The sequence below is a fragment of the Pararge aegeria genome, chromosome 7 (genome assembly GCF_905163445.1).
Source record: "Pararge aegeria chromosome 7, ilParAegt1.1, whole genome shotgun sequence".
NCBI lineage: Eukaryota > Metazoa > Arthropoda > Insecta > Lepidoptera > Nymphalidae > Pararge > Pararge aegeria.
Genome location: NC_053186.1, coordinates 5,891,649 through 5,912,405, shown reverse-complemented (window position 1 = coordinate 5,912,405; position 20,757 = coordinate 5,891,649). Strand labels below are relative to the sequence as shown.

At 36.5% G+C, this 20,757-nt stretch overlaps 1 protein-coding gene across 1 annotated transcript; it reads right to left on the bottom strand.

The window, feature by feature from the left end:
- On the bottom strand, window positions 1-20,088 carry LOC120624934 (methionine--tRNA ligase, cytoplasmic). The gene is made up of 24 exons (XM_039891762.1): window positions 19,893-20,088; window positions 19,311-19,437; window positions 18,587-18,740; window positions 17,874-18,017; window positions 17,010-17,107; window positions 16,282-16,398; window positions 15,342-15,458; window positions 14,917-14,992; window positions 14,149-14,276; window positions 13,511-13,615; window positions 12,832-13,009; window positions 12,099-12,263; window positions 11,502-11,603; window positions 10,285-10,402; window positions 9,703-9,773; window positions 9,066-9,163; window positions 8,260-8,408; window positions 6,056-6,188; window positions 4,647-4,790; window positions 3,603-3,741; window positions 2,638-2,694; window positions 2,355-2,534; window positions 1,492-1,674; window positions 1-499 (listed from the first exon to the last, which is right to left on the bottom strand). Exons 1-24 carry the CDS (start codon window positions 19,993-19,995, stop codon window positions 380-382), a joined length of 3,006 nt encoding a protein of 1,001 aa, XP_039747696.1. The 5' UTR covers window positions 19,996-20,088; the 3' UTR covers window positions 1-379.
- Window positions 20,089-20,757: the final 669 nt, after the last annotated feature.

Below are 20,757 nucleotides of genomic sequence, written 5' to 3'. Positions count from 1 at the left end.
AATATAATTTCATGATTTTAGCTTAGCTTATTTTTTATACACGGCGATATTTTTATTTAACATCAGCAATTTCTATAGTCTCTGAGAGTCTGAAATCTCCTTTAATCTAAGGTATGCTTGCAATTTACAAAATGTATTGACTGACGGTACTACTTATAGAAAATAATATATATTATTTAGTTTAAAAAAAACTGTGTATGAAGTGCCTCAAGAGGCATTGTTTAATCGTATATATTTGAATCACTTCAAATTAATACGAATGTGTAGAAAAACATCGACGAATGTGTAGAAAGTATATCTTCTTCAAGTATTAAGACAAGATTTTTTATGTTACCATCGCCGTATATTAAACAAAGAAAGAGATGTATCAAATAAATATTTATTTGTTATTGACTTGCAACGCGGCAAGTTGTTTCTTGAGATCCAACAGTATGTTAACTTCCGGTTGCCACACTGACTTGTCCTTTGTTGAACCTTTCAGCTTTCTTACTTTGTCACCCTGCAAATATAAATACCTTTAATTTGGACACCAGTAGCCTTAGTACAAAATTTTCTCGCTCGCAATCAGACTCTTTTTAGAGTAAAAAACTCTGTATGATCAAAGCAAAATCGAACGAATTCCACTAGTTTTATATTCGCAAAACCTGTACTTCTGACTTTTGTTTTACAAACGCTGTCAAAAGCCTGAGCCAAAACTTGTAGGCCAATTTAAACTTCAACACAATGAGACTAAGATCCATTTTACTCCGATATTTAAGTATTTTCATAATTCCTATCGACGTCTAAAGTAATTTAGCAGTTGAGCGTGACACATAATTTATGCACCATCCATTTTCCACTCTTTTATCGGCTTCGTACGCTCAGGTTGCCTTTAAAAGATCACTTTTAGTGATAAGGCCGCCTTTGCACCCTAGCACTAAGTACTATTACTGTTTTCCTTGTATTTTCCTTTTTTTTGTTGTGTTGCAATAAAGTTTTTCTATTCTATTCTATTCTATAAATACCTACACAGAAATACATATACCGAAACAAAAACATTCATGTTCATCACACAATCATTTTTCAGTTATGGGAATCAAACCCACAGCTTTGGACTCAGAAAGTGGGGTTGCTGCGCACTTCGCCAATCGGCCGTCAGAATGAAACTCGAGATATGATGTACTTGAACTGTTAAAAAAATAAATTTTTTTCGTTGAAATCTCGTTTTTTGGATATTACACATAGTATATGAAAACTCAAGAAGCCAAATCTCATCTAAATACAAAAAAATATGCAAATTCTACTCTACTCTGAAAAAAGTCACATTTAACTACAGAAGATGAAGAAAGTATGGCGGGTAATAAGGCACTTACGATAGTATCCGAACTACGCCGGACGGAACCGAACAACTTGCATAAGGTATAACTCTTTTTCTTTACGTGACGATTTCTTCAAAAGTTAAAATTATTAGTTATTAAATTAGTTTTTTATATATTAATTTAAGACGCTTACCTGTTCAGCGATGGCCTTTTCTAAGTTGGCAGCACTATTATTAGCGGCTACGTTGGGAACACTGGTTTTAGATTGCGACTGCGCATCCCCCAGTTGTTTCTTTAGCGCCAATAGTTTGTTGACTTCCGGTTGCCAAACTGACTTGTCCTTGGTCGTAGATTTTAATTTCCTTACTTTCTCACCCTGAAAACGAATTGAATGCCCTAAATGTTTACTTGGATACTATTGTCGTAGTGACAATAATATCCAAGTAATCCTTGAACTTTAAAAAAAGTCCTTCAAATATAACAGTGTAATGAACAACGTGGTGTAACGAGCGCCGGGATCAATGCCAAGCGTACCGAGGGGTTTATGGGCGTCAGGACGAAGTTTAGAAGCTAGGCTCTCGCCAGTGATAGGGACGCCATAAAATTCAAAATTCCTTTATTTCAAGTATGCTTACTCTATAAGCACTTTTGACCATCCAGTCTGTCTGTTGGTAGTGCCTCTACCACCGGTTCGGAACGCAGATTCTACCGAGAAGAAGCCGAAAAGAAACTCAGCAGTTGCTCTTTTTCACCATCAACTTGGTTTCTTGGCAATTGTTTTTATATTCACTTTAAGACTATTATTTTGTCTTAAAAATAGTATATTATTATAATAAATTTATTGAGAAGCTACAGTAAGAATACCAATTTTTTAGTAATTTAAATTTAAGCTGCAAATTCGAGATTCACAAAAGTGTAGTAATTCCTAAACTTTCCATTAACTAAATTAAAATTTTATGTTCTTGAAAATCGATTATAACTTGTTTGTATTAGTTAAATTTTAAAACTATTATGATTTTATTAACGTTAAGTGTTTCCAATTATATCAAGTTTTACCTGTTCTGCTACAGCCTTTTCAAGATCAGCAACAGTCCCATTGCTAGTATTGCTCGGAGCGGGAGCGCTTTGAGTCGGCAGACTGGATAATTCCTTTTTCAACGCCAACAGCTTGTCAACTTCCGGTTGCCATATTGATTTGTCTTTGGTCGACGATTTTAGTTTTCTTACTTTTTCGCCCTGAAATTAATAAAAAAGATTATAATATAAAAAAAATCCTCCTTTACCTAAAGATCGTTCACCGGGTCATCTACTGTAAGATAAACATGTGTCAGTTACTTACTTGAGTGGCAATGGCTGCCTCTAATTCAGCGGATGTAGACTGCTTCTTATCGCCATTCTGCTTAAAGAAAAAGAATAGCTAATAATGTAGCAATGGAAGTTGTATATTACATTATTGACAAAATACAATATAAAACAAAATAAGTGTACAGAGTATTGTCTATACAAAGCACTTGTCTATATATTTAAAAAAAAAAAGTTGTTTGTTTTCAATCATAATTTTTTTAAAACTACTAAACACAATTTATCATCATTACAATAATTATTTATATTATTTTATCATTATAAACCTACTTTATCCAGATGCAACAAAAGCTATATTTTATTCAATAATTGGGATTTTAGCTTTAAATAATGGTCAGTAATACTTAAGCACTATACTATGTGTAAATAAAAACCGAAAAAGTACTTCAGAGGCTTTAGAGGTACATTGTAACCGAAACGCTAATAATTTTTGATTAAACCATTGCCATAGTTTTTATTCAAAGAAATAAGACAGCCCTAACATCACATGCAAAAGTAAAATCAAGAATCCTGACACTTTATTAGGTAAGCGTCGCGTAGTACATAGTACTATGCACGTGTCGGTCTTTTATCTTCAATAAGGTTGTCATCAAACACTAAAAATGGTTTGAATTAGTTTGCATGAAAAAATTAATATGCTTCTTTTGATTTAATATTTATTATCCTGTATAAAACATGCTTATGCACCTTTCACCAGTTTTCGTAATTCCGTTACACGTTGTATATTTACTGCAAAAATATTAATCTCTAGTAGATTTGAAAAAAATCCACGTTAACATATATCATGATCATATATGGGTCAATGATGATGACAAATTTATCGGACTTGAATGGTTAAAAATCGCTATGGTACTTCGTAAACGCTATTGAGTGAAAGTGAGAGAGAAGATTTATTGACCTGATAACTAATGATAACGGCCTTATTATAGTTACTATAGGAACCTTATTGGCACGTTCGCTCTGCGTGCCAGCGTATTTGGCACGCAGTTGGTCCAGAACTTCCGATTCGAGCTTGGTGAACAGCGGCTCCGGTTTTCCGATCACATGCCCAGCTGGTAGGTACTGGACCAGAGATGGATTCCTGGAAAAACGTTCAACTTGATATAAAACTTCACTAAAGTGTAATGTGGTAATTGAGAGTTTGGTCCCCAGGGGAATTTATAAGTTCAGAATTTTTTCCTTAAATATTCTCTTGTCTGGTCTGGTGCCTAGTAACAGGTAGTACCGCTACCATCGTAGAGTGCTTCGACAATTAAGCCAGGGTTCTCGTACCAATGCCGAAATATCAGTATTTTTTAGTTACTTTTGTATCAGTATTACAAGAAGAATCTCTAGCAGTCCTATAGAGGTTCTCTATATAAGATTGATGAAACAAGAGATGCCGCAGAGATGGGGGTTCAATCGAGCCAGGTCTAAACTTTTTATATAAATTTTAAATTAATTTGCAACACACGTGAAACTCACGAAACATGGATAAAAAACACCTGCATCCCACAATGAATACAAATCTCTCATAAAAGACACTTTTAACTCGCATGCGAGACATGCAATACTAGCATTAACGACACCTGTTTTTTTCGTGCTGAAGATACCAACTCGCATGAAATACACTTTCATTTTACATGCGAGACATACAGATCTATTATAAAATACACTTGCATCTCACATGCTGGGCATACAGAACTCGCATATAAGACACTTGCATCTGACATGCGAGACATACAATACTAGCATTAACGATACCTGTTTTTTACGTGCTGGAGATACGAAACTCGCATATAAGACACTTGCAACTGACATGCGAGACATACAATACTAGCATTAACGACACCTGTTCCTACGTGTTGAACATACGATACTCATATAAAATGGGACACATACAAAACTTACATCAAAATAAATACTTATTAGTATGTTTTATTCCACTACAACATAACATAGGTTTCTACGTCGCACCAGAGTGTCTCGTTTACAAATGCGACTCACTGTGGGTTGATCCTCAAGGCGTCTGCGTGTACGTTGAGTTGCGCGCGCAGGCGTCGACTTGTGTCGGGCACGTAGGGCGCCAGCAACGTGCACAGTAGCGCCACCAGCTGGCAGCAAAGAGCAATGGCGGTGGCACCTCGAACCCTGCACATAACATAGTAATCAGCATGGTAATATACCTTGGTGGTGACACAGAGTAGAAGAAATACTTTATTGCACACAAACATAACTTACCTAGCAAATACCTAATTGGTGCAAGCAAGTCGACCTAAGTCTGAGCACAGAGCTAAGGAGGTGACTTATTGAATAGAATAGAATATAATTTGTTTATTTACCAGAACAACACAAACAGACTTACATACAGAGTAACTTAAAATTTTGTACTTAATTATTAATAGCTTAAGTCTATGATGTGTTGTGCCAATAATGTACCTACAACGCTGGTATTCTTTCAGTACCTATTGAGTTGAGGGAAGTCCAGTTATGAAATCACATATAAAAACAAAAAGTATAAACTTTATAAAAGAAAGTAAACTTCATAATGGAAAGGAGATGAAAATTCATTTTTATTTAAGTAGTAATTTATTTTTATTTAAGTAGTAACACATTGATCACAAAGACGCAACGTAGTTATTATATATTAAAGTGTTTTTTAAAGCTTGGGTATGAATTGCTCTAACTTCATAGCTCAACATTAACTCGACTGCGAGATGGTGATAACAAAAAAAAAACCTGGCAAAGTTCGTTGTGGGCTCTTCTTAGACCAGGGCGCGTTTGGAACCCTCCTAGCCTTAGTTTTAAGTTAACGAATGCAGCTATCACCGTCACTAACATTAGTGTAACATGTTAATTGTATGAACGCTTCATAAGTGCCTGTGATAAGGTCTACATGAATAAAACATTTTTGGATTTATTATTTATTGCAATAAAAAAAAGACAATTTGTCCAACTATTTCTGGAACACATCGCAGAGTTTTTTGCAAGCCTACACTTTATCGAAAACACATCCTACATATATTTGCCAAGATTTTGTGCAGACCTGGAATCTTTTTGAAACATTCCCATAAGCCAAGGTTTCGCGTGAGGCTTTTTAACAGTCCCGGAACTGACAGGCAGTGGCGTGCATAGAGGGTATGCACAGGGTATGCAGATGATACAAAATGAAGAAAATCTCAAATACGAGTTATAAAAACTTAAGGATAGGCTTTTTATAACTCTTACAATGCCTATCCTTAAGTTTTTTTATAACTTGGACTGGAGATTTTCTCCATTGCATACCCTGTGCAATGTGCATACCCTCTATGCACGCCACTGCTGACAGGGCCTCTCGAATATGTTAAGAAATAAATAAATTTAGAAAAAAACACTTTTACTTCGTAGACTTACGCAAACAAATCAGACCCACTTACTTATCGTCATCGGAGCCTTTGAGCAGCACCCAGGGCTGCGTACTTTGCATATGCTGGTTCCCTATACGCGATACGGACAGCACGTGTCTAAGCCCCTCCCGCAGGCGGCCCTTCTCTATCTGCTGCACGTACGCTGGAACAATGGTTCGCTATTTATATATTCAAACGCCCAGAAGCCGTATGGCCAGCCCACAGAATTAAGAACATACCGAATCCTCATTCAACCATTATTGTATGCAGTGTATTGTGTCCAAAAACATAAAAAAAACGCCCCAAGCACGTCACACTTCACACCCGCAGAATGTTGCTAGATCAAAAATTTTATGGTAAACGTTTAGAACATGTGAGGTAATATAATTACTGTCAACTGCTAAATTAAGCATGAATGATATGAAAGGCTAACCGCCTGTTAGAGAAACACTGCAAAACTGAAGTGGTTTAGATGCTTCCATATTAGTTCTGTACCTATATATCCTATGCTTATGATACTACCAACATAAAATAAAATCCAAGTTGAATCTGCAGTTCCTGAGGTAGAGAATACTTTTACTTGTGATGAAATTATGTATGCGGTTCGGTTAATACTGAGTTGTATGATTTATTACCTAACTTCTAAAAGGAGTGTTATATTTGTCCTACATAATATGTGTACGTAAACGCATGCCAATTTCGCTATATGACAGGTTTCAAATGAGTGAATGAAATAATTATGATTGATTAAATATGTGATGACTTACAAAAAAAGTTATTTATTACCAAGGATGTTCTCAATTTGGTTGTATTTTTTTATTCTGTTTCCTCAGAATTTATGAATCGATTTGAAGTTTTTTTTTTTGTTTTAAACGGTATACTTCCCATGAGGTCCCATTTTCATCAGGTTAAGATCTGTTGAAGAGATTTTGGAGAAATCGAAGGAACTCTTCTAATATTATAGGGGCACTTATAGCGATTCAGTATTTTTTAAAGTAACTTGAGCATTTGCTTTCGAAATTCTTTATTTAGTCAACTGAAACTGATGATAAAGACCACGGATGATGCGTGATGTAGGGTATTGTGGCGCCATCTAGTTAGATACCGTATACAGCACGATTACTTACCACCAGAGAGAGTTCCCTACTCTCGCCGGACACCTGCGCGAGGGGGAGGAAGACGTACTGTTGTCGCTCTATGCGGATGACAGTGCATATTTTGCGTCATCATTTCACCAACTCGTCGCTATCAACCGAATGCAACGTCTGCTGAACCTGCTTCCAGAATGGCTGGACAGGTGGAGGATGGCTGTCAACGTGGGTAAGACGGCCGCCATTGTGTTCGGCGTGCGGAAGCCACTGCGTCTACTCCAACTCCGAGGCCAGGACATAGCGTGGCAGACCTCAGTTCGCTACCTAGGGTGCCACATGGACGCGACATTGAGCATGGTGAGTATGGTCAATCATGCAGTGAACCATGCACAGGCAGCCGCGTCGATGTTGCACCAAGTCCTAAGTTCCAGACTTCCAATAAGGACCAAACTGAGGATCTACGGAGCATATATCCGCTCACGCCTCACGTACGCAGCCCCAGCCTGGTTTGCCCTCTGCTCGGCCCACCAAAAAGACCGGCTACAGGTTCAGCAGAACAAGTGCCTGCGCCTGATTGTAGGAGCTCCAAGGTACGTCAGAAATGACGTCATCCATCGAGACACCAGGACGCCTACCGTGGAGGTTTTCGTCCGCACAATCGCACGCCGCATGTTCGCTCACGCAGACTACGGGCCGTGCGAACACCTCCACGGAATAGCCCTAGCGCTGGACAGACCTATAACAGGGCGTCCACTACCTCGAGAGCTCCTCCAATCACCCCCGCCAGCGCGACAACGCGGAGGCACAAATGGTGACATCGATGACTCAAGGCCCATCGGAATTAACAACATCCCCGCGCGCGCCCACGACGACTACGCTGACAGTGACGCCGACATTTCACGGACAAGACAAACCAACAGGCCCAAAGCCAATGATGGCGGGCCCTAGCCCCTAGACAGGAGCTAAAACATCAATTACCAGGGCAGCATAGCTGCCCTGCGAATAAGACCCGGGTAAGGAGGCGTTGCCTCGAGGCCCGTACCCCCGACCGGCCTATTGGCCGCTTGGAGATGACCCACACGAGAGAGAGTTTAAGGCATCTTTTAGAAGAATAAATAAGAGAGAAGAAGAATGCATAGTTACCGATAACTTCTCTGTTAACGAGCGCGACAACTTCGTAGTCGGCTTCTGTCAACTTCATGTCGGGCAGGACGCCTTTGAACGTGTTTGCGCAGAAGCTCAACGAGCGGTGACAAAAGTTGCCCAGATTGTTGAGGAGTTCAGAGTTGTTTCTGAATAACAAAGAAATTTTATGAATTCTAAGAGCTCGTAAAAAACGCATTAAGAGTAAATTATGAATTAAAGAATATTGCCAATTGGCGTCATTCCATTTTGCCGCAAAAACATATTTCGTACGAACGTTTACACAAATTTCTATTCTATTCACTCTTGTCTGAATCCAAAACTTGTTTTTCTTTAGTTGACTATATATATTACGAAAATACGTAGTGAGTGCCGCGACGAGTTCGAAAAAAAATGCTCAGAACGTACTAATTCGAAAAACATGATCAGAACGTTTGCTCGGGTTCGAGTGTGTAGACAGCACTAGTTAGGAACACCCGCTTTACTCAGATCTGAGCACTCAAAGTGTTAAAGGAAATAACAAACATCAGGGCGTCAAAACAGAAACTTTTGTAAAGTTTGTAAACAAATTCTACTAAACTAAGACTGCGTTAAAAAAGTAAAATGTATTCTTGTTTACGGCCTGGCCTTGTTTGCTAGTAGGGGCACATTTTTACGGAGAGTAGATAAACAAGAGTTAGGACAGAAATAAAGAGATTCATCGCGATATATCATAATTTTGAACAGTGAAATAATTCTGCTTCCATTAAAATTTCAGCTTTTATAACAATTGAATGCCTACCACTATTTAAGCTTCTAGTAATTACCTGGTGCCCAATTCCGTCCAACTGAAACTAGAGTCTGACGTCTCAGGTCGAATGCTGGCCAGGTAGAACCGCCACACGTCTGCTGGTATACCCGTGTCCTGAATCATTCCATCATTTCTTGGTAGATATCTTATTTTTCCACTACAAGATAGCCCTTGTCTGCAATCTCACCTGGTAGTAAGTGATGATGCAGTCTAAGTGGGCTAACCTGTTAGGGAGTATAGTAGCCATACCCCTTATCGGTTTCTACGCGACAGCACACCGGAACTCTAAATCGGCATGTCTTTGCCTTAAGAATAAGCTTGTGTTATGGGTACTTAAAAGGGATACTTAAAATATACAAATAAACACCCAGTCACTGAAAAACATTCATGTTCATCACACAAACATTTTCCAGTTGTGGAAATCAAACCCACAGCCTTGACTCAAAAAGCGGGGCGCTGCCTACTGCGCCAATCGGCCGTCGAAGTAAGCTAGATAGTTAAGAGGTAAGCTAGCTAATTTAGAAGTATGCCGCATTGTTTAACGATAATTTGGTTAAATTAAAGGTGCATCGGCTAACGCAGCTTGCTACTTTTAAGATAAGTTTCCTAATTTATAGATGCATCTGTTACGTTAGAGGTAAATACAAACATACCTGAGCGTCCGTCCCAAATACGCCCACACCTCTCGACTTGGAGAATTTGCCTTCCTCGTAGTTCAGGTATTCTGAAACATTTATAATTGAACTGGGTCCATCAGAGAAATAAAAATAGCCGATGTATGTTATATGTCTGCCAACTCCTTTAGCGTTGTGGTCTTATAGCCGGGGGAGCCCGAGTTCGATACCCAACATGCACAATTTGGAAATGTACAATTTCTGTATTTTCTCGAGTCTTCCGTTGTGGCTAGTCATCACCGTGCCGACAAAGACGGTACGGTACAGTACTGCGTAGGAACCTATTGATAGTAGGTATAGGTTTAATATAAGGGACAAACACCTAACAGGTTAGCCCGCTACCATCTTAGTTATAATTATAACCAATTTAAATTTTAATCAAGGACTAACTTGTATTGAAAAAAAGTCACTTTCCCATTATTATGACGATGGCTTGTGGAGTTCTTCGTTTGGTACATTCAGCCACCGGTAAGGTCAATTCCAATGAGTATACAAAGAAGGTTGATTGACTAAAAACTTAATACGCATATTATGATTAAAACCGTAGAATTTTTTACTTACCTGTAGCAAATATATGGTCTACCAATGCGTAACCCTCGTTAACTCCAATAATGGTCGCCGGAAACATGATGCCGTGGAACGGAACGTTGTCTTTCGCCATGAACTGGTACAACTTTATCTGCAATCGAAAAATAATACACTTGCTTTCCGCAACTTTGTAGGAGTTTGTTTCTTTAATTGATTAATTGAAGTTTTTGACATTTCACTAGCGAAGATGTGAGCGCTGTGGCGTCCCAGATTTGAGTCACGGCAGGCGCAAACTGGGAATAAATAATTTCGGCCGTGGGTATTTACTACACTACCGACAAAGACATGCCACCAAAGGATTTAGCGTTCCGGTACGATGCCGCGTAGATTTCGCCCCGCCTATAAATTTAGGCCGCTCCCATCTAAACATCATCACTTCTTCTTCTTTTGCTTCATCAATTACCAACAGATGAGCTATCAACCAAAAGCTAACAAGTAGTGAAAACACAAAATGTTATCAGATACAATTAAAAAATTACATTAAAATTACACTAATTGTTTAAAAAAAGCGGTCTTAGTTTTGTTTTATATTAAACAGGGCCTTAACTGTTTTGCTGTTGCTATAGTAATCCGTGACCCTATTTGACCTTGAATGTAAACAGAGCTAATTTTGGCACTGCGGAGTTTTAAATTCTATTATTTCTCTAAAAATATTAATCTCAGGAGTGGAACAAAAACTTTTGATTACTATGCATATGTAGGTATATATGCATGGTTATTAAAATAAAATAAATAAACTTATTGTTATAGTAGTGATTTTTAAGACAGAGCTTGTTTGGGGAAGTACTATCGCCACGCTAATTTCTGCCGCTAAACAGCATTGTTGCAATGCTGGGTTCCGGTCTGAAGGGCGTGGTTGCTGGTGTAATTACAGGCACATTAAACTTAACAAATTGACGGACACTGGGTGGCATGTTGCAGGACGCGCTCCTTGCATGCCCCGCAATATTTGCTCTATTTATAGACGATGGCTTTCCGCTCGGTCCGTCAATTATAACTATAAAAAAAACAATTTAAAAAAAAATTGACTAAAAAGTAATTAAAACATTGATTTCAATTTATGAGAGTAAAGAGTCAATTGAATATAGAACATATTGAATAGAAGCAGGCGTTACTTTGCGGAAATCCATGATATATTATCAAAATTAATTAAAATTAATTTTGATGAATATAGTACAAAATATACTCACATCATAATCCTTGTCTTTTTTCCACCATTTTTCGTAGTTTTTAGTGAAGCATTGTGTTATACTGAGGTAGCCTAAGGGTGCGTCGAACCAAACGTAGAACACCTGGATAAACAATAAAACATCGTTATACCGCCAAAATTATCTCTCATCGTTAAGGCGGCGTTTGTAAGAAACTCTTTCAACCATTTTTTCCCCGACTTTGTAAATGTTATCTCCTATAAATTATTGTGTTTGTTTTTTTAACTACATATTATTCAGTTTCCAAAAAATAGGAAACAAAATGTGTAATCTATTTCATCAAATTCTCTCCTATACATATAAGTATTTGTTTCTTTATCACATCGTTTGTTAAGAAGTTCCAACTTCAGACAGTTAATTATAAAGAGTTTCTTTAATATAAATAAAACAAACTTTACATTAAAAATAAATGATTTGACACGACAGTAAAAAATAATTGATTTGACGTTACAAAAGTAGGACTTTTGTAACGTTAACTAGACTTGAATATATGAATTTCGATTATATTTTTTTGATTTTATTTTTCAAAAGATTATTAACTTAATAAGAAAAGTAAGAAAAAATTAAGTGTATTCTCACCTTATTAGTATAACCCGGAACAGGCACGGGCACCCCCCACTTCAGATCCCTAGTCAAAGCGCGCGCCCGCAACGAGTCCCTCAACCACGATCGAGTGACAGCTCTAGCGGGCGGTGACCACCCGCCTTCTGTATTGTTGAACCACGTGCGAATTGAAGGCTCCAACTGTAAATATAATATTGTTTTTAGTCATCTCAACAAATTTGACGCACTTAAATGACCAAATAAAGATTACCTGTCGCTTATCGACAGAAACGTAATACCAGTGTTATTTTTGGGACCATAAAAATGAATTTATTGTAGCCCAATTCTACAATCGATAACTATACATCATTAACCTTGCTTATCTCAATTCAAATAGGACGTCTTAATGAACAAATAAAGCTATAGTAGTATATTAAATAAACAAAGTAGTAGTATAAACAAATATATCGTTATACAAAAAAAAATGTAAACTACAGCATAGTTCAATTATATATAAGGATTAAGATTCAACAAATACCAAGCAACCAAATATAATTAAGGACTGAATCTCAGTGTTTCCCAATGCAATTTACCTTTCGCAGATCAATGAACAAATATAACTTTTCTATATTTGTCACCATCACCATCACATGTCACCATCTTAATAACCAAATAAGGATTGAATAAACATAACGAACCATATAACTTACTTGTCACAGATAACAAATATACCTTACCTCATTTATCTGAGTTAATAAATACAAATTACCTGTCCGAGCTCGATGAACAAATGATCACTTGATCTAACGGTGGGTTTAAGGGAACACACTTTGCATCGCGGCTCTATCAGCTCTATGGCGTTGATCAGCTTGCCGCATTTGTCACATTGGTCACCTCTTGCACTGTCATACAGACAGCCGGGATGAGGGCACGTGCCTTCCACGAACCTGGGCAAAAAATAACGTAAAATAAACCAATGAAATAAAAAGAAACACAATCAAAACAAAGAAATCTTAACAATTTCTAATCTGGCAAGTATGTAAAAAAGATTTGCTCGCTCGCAATCGAGGAGTCGTTTGGGAGTATGGAATGGAATACATGAGCGTTGGAGTGAAATGGATCTTTTTTGCATTAAAGCTAAAATTTGCCTACAATTATTTAGCTGCGCCTTTTGACACAACGTTTGTAAAACAAAAATTAGTACTAGTAGTTAGATATTATAATATGATGAGTATGATCTTTAACAGATAAATTACATTTGTTCGATAGTCAGTCAAATACTAAGTCAGATAAGTTTAGTACATAACATTTTGTACCTTTGGGTACCTAACCTATATTGTGTTGCGGTAGGCCAGTAATATTTAGTAATTAAGATGCAAAAATTAAATTTTAATCACAACACTTGCACGACAATATCTTACATGTTACATGAATTAAGAGTGTGGTACCTGTCAGCCAAGAATCTCTGGCAGTTTTCGCAGAACAGCTGATCGACGGATTGGTTACTGACGAAACCGTTGTCCATCAGTTTTAAGAACATCCTCTGGGCGATTCTGTTATATAGAGAAAATATTATCCTTAAGGTTATATTTAAATATTTTGTGCTGTGTCGTGAGGGCAGATCAAAACACAGTTGTCACCACCCCCTCTGTTCCCTCGGATGTCTTACGAGGCGACTATGGGAACCTCCTTCGTGGAACTACTTCCATCTACTGCGATCAACAACCCGTTTGCACAGGCTTTAGTTAAGTCCAGTAGTGAGCTGTTATTTTACTTATTTTATCTCAGTGGTTTGGAAATGTCTTCAGTATCAAAAAGGGACATGCCTCAGTTTGAGACGACTTTAAACCAGTGGCGTGCAATGGGTCTGCGATCAGGGTATGCATAAAGCAGGGAAATTGCATAAAATGGGAAAGTTCCTTTCCAATACGAGTTATATAAAATAATTTGAAGTGCACGCCACTGCTTCAAACAGTTGACTCTTAAAGATCCCCGAAAAATGTATTGGAACAAAAAAAATTCAATAGCATGGACTGTAAAACCCCATCGGCATTAACCCTTTTTCCAACCGGGCGTATATACTCACTCAGTCTGCTGTGCAGTGCTGGTTCGGCCGAAGTAGTCGAACCCGATATTGAACCAACGATACACCGCGTCGTGGATCGCAAAGTATTTATCGCAGATCTCGCGAGGCGTTATGCCCTCTTCCAGCGCCTGGGGAAAAACAAAACTTATTTATCGCCTACTCTAGGAGTCTTATATTGTGATTCTTAATCACTCAGTCCAGTGTTTTAAAATTAATGTACGACTAATTTGATCCATCCCGTAAGTTTCAGCCCGAGTTCGCAATATAATGCGCACAAAAATATGTTAGTTTAAAGACATTTATTTCTTAAAACGAACACAATAGTTCACTTACATCGAGAATACAATAAATAATATTTTAAAATTAGTAAATAAAAAATCTCAAAGTGCGTAACAAATGTACCATATTATTTAAAAGTAATAATTTTTGCGGGTGGTTAAAGAAAAAGTTAGCGAGCGATAATCGAAAATCGTTTTATAAAAAGGAGGTCACATTAATTTAATTTCAAAGATTTGTAATGTTCCTCAAAACCTTCCTCTTGAATCACTCTACCTATTGCTGAAAGCTTCATTAAAATCCGTTGCGTAGTTTAAAAGATCTAAGCGTCCCAGGGGCGGGAGCTACTTTGCTTTATACTATGTAATTAATGTTTTATTATAAATTATAATAATTGCATAACTAGTTACTAACATTTAAATATATTATACATGCATATAAGTGGAGCTAATTATAAACAAATTGTGTGTTAATTAATGAGTAGGTACTAACTTTGGTTTCTGTTGCGGTGCCGTATTCATCAGTCCCACACACATATAACGTGTTGTAACCACACAATCGACAGTACCTGTGGTAATATTTATTTATTTATTCATAAGACACACCAGTAATTAATTGTAACTACATTCATAAAAAAATTCAATTATGTGTTAGAATGACTCTGTCTAGTGCCATTACAATAATCAATTATAGGTGTATACAGCATTATCGTTATTATCTCCGGTCAAAATTTAAATACTTAAATAAGTATTTAACTAAAAACTATTAAAAATAATAATGTAAATATGATATTACTATATCTATTATAATAGCTTAATTCAAGCAAGACCAATGAAATGCAAAAAAAAACGCTATATTATAATTATAGCCAACCAACCGCATCGTCTCAACCGCTTGCCTTAGATAACAATTCTCACCTAGCGAATATGTCGGCGGAGAGTACGCATCCAATGATGTTTCCCAAGTGGGGTACATTGTTTACATAGGGCAAAGCGGAGGTGATGAGAACGTTTCGGCGACCCTTTATTGGCAATCTGTGGACAACAAACATTTTTACATTAATTTATATGCATTCATTAAAAAAAATCACATATGTTGGCTCGTTAAAAAGGAGTTAACAAGCCGATATATGAGCCGATGATGAGCATTCATGTCAGGGAACACTTTTGTTTTACGACTGTTAACTAAGATGTAGATTTAAAGAAACATAACTGTAAAAAGTTATCATATAAAATACACAGTGACAACCATATTTTCAGTTGACAAACATATATATATTTTAAGGTCAAGTGGGAGCACATTGTCTCTTAAGACTATCTAAGAGCAAGCTGTAAAGACACACTTCATTTTAACCCCCACCGCAAAAACGACGGGTTGTTATAAGTGTGTCGCGTCGTGTGTGTGTGTGTGTGTTTGTGTGTGTGTGTTTGTGTGTGTGTGTATGAGTGTGTGTGTGTCAGTGGGTGTGTGTCTTAAGGTCGTTGTGGGTGTAGATTTGAGTGTGTGTGTGTTGCGTGCTTGTGTGCGTTACCGAGGTGATTACTGACTATACACTATAACAAATTTAAAATCAAAAAAGACCTCCACTACAAAATGGTGATATACCTTTTTTAACAACTCACTCAATATGGATATCAAACGAAAGAGTTTACTAGTAGAATAATGAACACTATGTTGAAAGTTAGGGGTTTTTTTTTTTAATTTTTTGATCATTTTATTCATATGTCCTATAAACCGGTCACGTTTCTCAGACAGACAGATGAATCAAAATAACTTGCCACACTTAAGACGCATCGCTCGTTCGATCGATAAAAAATTCGAATTGAATTTGTGTGATAATGAAGAAGAAATATTTACGGTGGTTTCTCCGATTTCATTGACTCAGGTAAGTTCTGGACACCGTTAATTAAGTTCTGCTTGGCCGCTTCGATTTCCTCGGGTGTCACACTCAACTCTGGAGCTTCTTCGGGGGACCTGAAAAAACATATTATATATACGCGATGTTCCGACGATCTTCCTGGCGCAATGTTGAGCGCTGTGAAGTTAAGTAGGAATTTATTATTTATGAATTTTCTAGTCAAGTGGGTCACTTTGGCGTGCCTCTAAGCGATTTAGTGTTCCAGTGCAATATCGTGTAGAAACCGATTAGGAGATATGACTACCATACTCCCTAACAGGTTAGCCCGCTTCCATCTTAGACTGCATCATCACTTACCACTAGGTCAGTTTGCAGTCAAGATACCACAGAAGTGTTCCATTTCTTTTGTATTTATTACTTCTTTATTTTTTGTGGTGGTTTGGTGGTCAATAGAAGTGTATTAAGTTTTGTAGTCGTCTTCGAGTATCGAAACGCCTTAACGCAAAAAGCAATATGGACCTAATGTTACACGTTTTAAAGTCTCATATTCCTTAATGATTTTGTATATTGGAATGCGTATTGTATATCGATGAATTCCAGCTATTAAATAAGTTTCATAAACTCCGTTTTACTTTGAAGTTCGATTAGAAACGTGCAAATCTTATCCTGGGGATACTTGTATAGCATGGCCTAGCTTATCACATTCTTATATATAAAATTAACGTACCCTATACGTGATACCATATTCGTTATTTGTGGAACGCCCAAAGCTGCATTCGAACCAAATGGCCCTTCCACCGTACCGTCCCACTGACTGAGCGCATCCTGTAACAAGAAAAACTATTACATTCAGTTCTGTCGACCTCCCAGTGGTGTGCGCGTGGTCTTATTATTGTTAGGTCCTAGGTTCAAGCTTCAGTAGAGCTAGCACAGGCAGGAGACAGAAATTATATCCCCCCTTTATATCCCCTGACAAGGGATATAATTAACATGTCCACCTGCTAAAGCACGGGAACATCGATGATGGAATAGGAGAAGTTTATCCCCGTTTTAGTCTATCATTTATTGATTTTCATTTTTTTTTTAATTCTTAACAATGCTTATTATTATTTATATTAGGATATTATTTCCACTTGTGCGTCAGTGCTCTGAGAGTTGATAGAGCTAAGGGAGAAGATAAATTTTTATCCTTCCCATGATAGCCGTGCAGGGAATTTAATAATTTCTGAATTTAACTCAGTTCAAGCCGGGGACACTTTAGCCAAGGCTAGTTAACTACCTACTCACTAATTGGATATGGGTTTAGTATAGCTGCCATTCCCCACCAGGTTAGCCCTTCTTAGACTACATCATAGCTTAACACCAGGTAACATAAACTACAGGCTAACTTTAAGTGAAATGAAAAAAATAAAGTCTTACAATTAGCCAATCCAGCGGTAATTAATTTTCTATGGCTAGAAGATACAGATGGTAGGCTGTAATAAGGCAGTAGTTAATTATTGTCGACACCGGAAACTTGGGCAATTGCTGGACTAATAGATTTTAAAATCCAAACCCCAGTATTTTAAAATATATTTATAATCCCTCTCACCTGCACAGCTTTGTTAGATGCTAACTCTTCCAACCATTTTGCAATGTTGGTGAACTCGTTAAGGTAGGTCTCTTTTAAGGTTTTATTAAATGCGATGGGATATAAAGTACTCCATATTGATATATCACCTGCTGATAGTTTATCCTGAAACAATACATTCACGTCACGATTAAGAAGTCTGGTTGTATCTCATTAGCCATAGTATATATATTTCTACTGCTGCTTAAACAAAAAATATTACAATATAATACAAGAAACATGATTCTTTTGTTTAGTTTTTGCTTGAACTTAATAATGTTATTAAGTAATATCAAATACAAGGGATTGTCTCTATATTGTCTGCGAATGGTACAGAAGTTAAAGCCCATACAAAATACCAAATAAGCAACTATTAACAAATGCTAGTTTGCTATAAAATCCACATAGGCAAACAACAATTATTAAATATCCTACTTATTTCTAGGTTTAAATGCAAGTTTATATAAAGTGTTATGTGTCTATTTTTTTCATTAAGTGTCTATTTTTTTAACAAAAACTAATAAATTACTCAAGCTTTTTTTTTAGTCATTCCTTTAGCAATAATTAATATAAAAGGGAAAAAACGAGTCACTTTATGCATAGCATATAAACAAATTTTACTATTGTCTTGCACAAATCTTTATGACAGTTGCAGCTAATAAGGGTATGCAGGTTGAACTAAATAATCAACTCACCAAAACAACATATTTTTGTTTTGTCAACAAACCCTCAAGCATAAGCAGTAAGGAGTTTAAAACCTGCTTCAAATCAGACGGTACAGATTTGCTGGTTAGTATTGTAGATACCACTGGTTGCAGGCGTGTCGCCTCCCATTCTAGTATTTCATTACTGGAAAGAAATATATTTATTAACGTGACTATTTTGAGAGAAAAACAATAGTCGTATTTGTAAGGCTAGCCGGCGAAAATGGGCTAACAAGAATCCCCTCTAACTTAATAGTTCTTAAAAAAATTCCACCATATCAATCGTAATGTTTATGGATAAGTCACAATGACAAACTTTACATAGAAAATATTTTTTTAAACAACCTTTCAATGCTCATTAGTAGGCATAAAATATAATTGGTACAAACAAAAAGATATTTATTTATCAAAACAACCTTATGTAGATAAACCTTGTCCTTTAAAGTACGTTATTTAAACACATCGCTTAGCATATAATGTAACATTAATATATTGCACCATCACATTGCAGTAAGAGAGTTAACTTTAATGAGTAAGATCTTCTTCAAGTTTTAGATTACTGAAAGACCTAAACTGGCCCATTTGTGGCTCATTTGCTTTAAAATATTTCCTTATGACCCATAATTAATGAGTGGGAAGCTACCGGGAACAGTAAGTATATTATAAAATATTATAAAATAAAATAAAGAGTAATTACTTTCATAATTTTGCTTACCATTTACCCATGTCAGATAAACCAGAAAGTAAATACAATGTAGCTGCATTACTGCTAAATATCGTCAGGTTTTCATCCACTTCAAGCAATGGCAGCACCTGAGGGCCAGTGAAAATGTCTGTTGTACCTAGGACAGAAACAATTTTTGATGTCAAACATATGATATTGGCGCGCCTAGGCGGTAAAAATGAACCCATTATTATCAGTAACTTGTTAGAATAGTTTGTAAAGCATTGGAGTAGCATGGAGGGTAAATGCTATAATTCCCTCTCACCTATGAGTGCCCAGCAGAGTGGTATTAATAGGCTAAGGATGATGCTTTGAAAATTATAGACAGAAATATACATTTTATCGATTCATTTTATTTATTTCTATAATATAATTTGTGTTGTTTTGTTGAGTTGTCTAACCTCCACGACAATGTAAAATATAAATGATGCAATAAGAAAATTTAAAAAAGAATCACCATCGTATAGCTATAAACTAGACTGTTAATAAAATAAATTTACTTTAAAAAGATTTAGAGTAAATAAACCTAATATTTAATAGAGAAACAAGAACAAAATCGCAATATAAAAATACCTTCCAATGAAGTTTGGTGTATCGTGAGCCCTTTGCCGGCTAATTTACCGGCTATCAGCAACTTCAGCGTTGCTGTGTTGTTTTGGTTTGTATGAACTTTCATATTCGCTATATTTAATTTTTTTTTAATAAAATAAATACCTAAATTATTTCTAACATAACCTATGTGTAACTCAAACCTCGCAAAGTTGGCACTTGGCAATTACTTGTTTTGACATTGACATATGGCATGGACCCTCACACTCCCACACGTTTAAGAAATTATGTTGTGAACCTGTTTTTCAGTATGTGTTTTGAAATAATAATAGTGATTAAATATAACCATAAAAAATATTTTAATTTTTACAGGATTTATGTACCTACCAAAAAAAACAGGCTATAGAAATATATGTTTAAAATTGCCACGTAAACGGTCTCATCAAACCGCGTGTCGTCACTGTATGTATACATATATGTCTTTAAACCGTATTGACCAAGTTTTTAGGACGCTAAATAATAAAGAATACGCATAATAAGTCGGTATTTTGTTAGATATGACAAAAGCGTACGATAAAGTGTGTAATATGATATACTATTGCTGCTGTAAAAAAGCTGTATGACCTAGGCATTCGAGGAACAACGTATCTTCAAACAGATCTTCGGCAATGTACCCTTGAGTATAAGGATTGAGGAAGTTATAAATTACACCATACAGATTCTCCTGCTTTTCGAGGAGTAAAGCAAATTAAGCTTAATTTTCATAATATATCATGGATTTCCTTTCTCTAGGTGGCATCTTTAACAAACATCGTTATATTTTTACCAATTTACAGAACACTCATATAAATTATACACATAAACCTTCCACATGAGTCACCTTATCCAT

Excerpts from the sequence above, each read along its gene's own strand:
- LOC120624934 (XM_039891762.1), bottom strand. The coding sequence starts at position 19,995 with ATGAAAGTTCATACAAACCAAAACAACACAGCAACGCTGAAGTTGCTG. Across the intron at positions 18,018-18,586 it reads AACAAAAATATGTTGTTTTG|GATAAACTATCAGCAGGTGA; the intron begins GTGAGTTGATTA and ends GTATTGTTTCAG. Across the intron at positions 16,399-17,009 it reads AATATGGTATCACGTATAGG|GTCCCCCGAAGAAGCTCCAG; the intron begins GTACGTTAATTT and ends ATGTTTTTTCAG.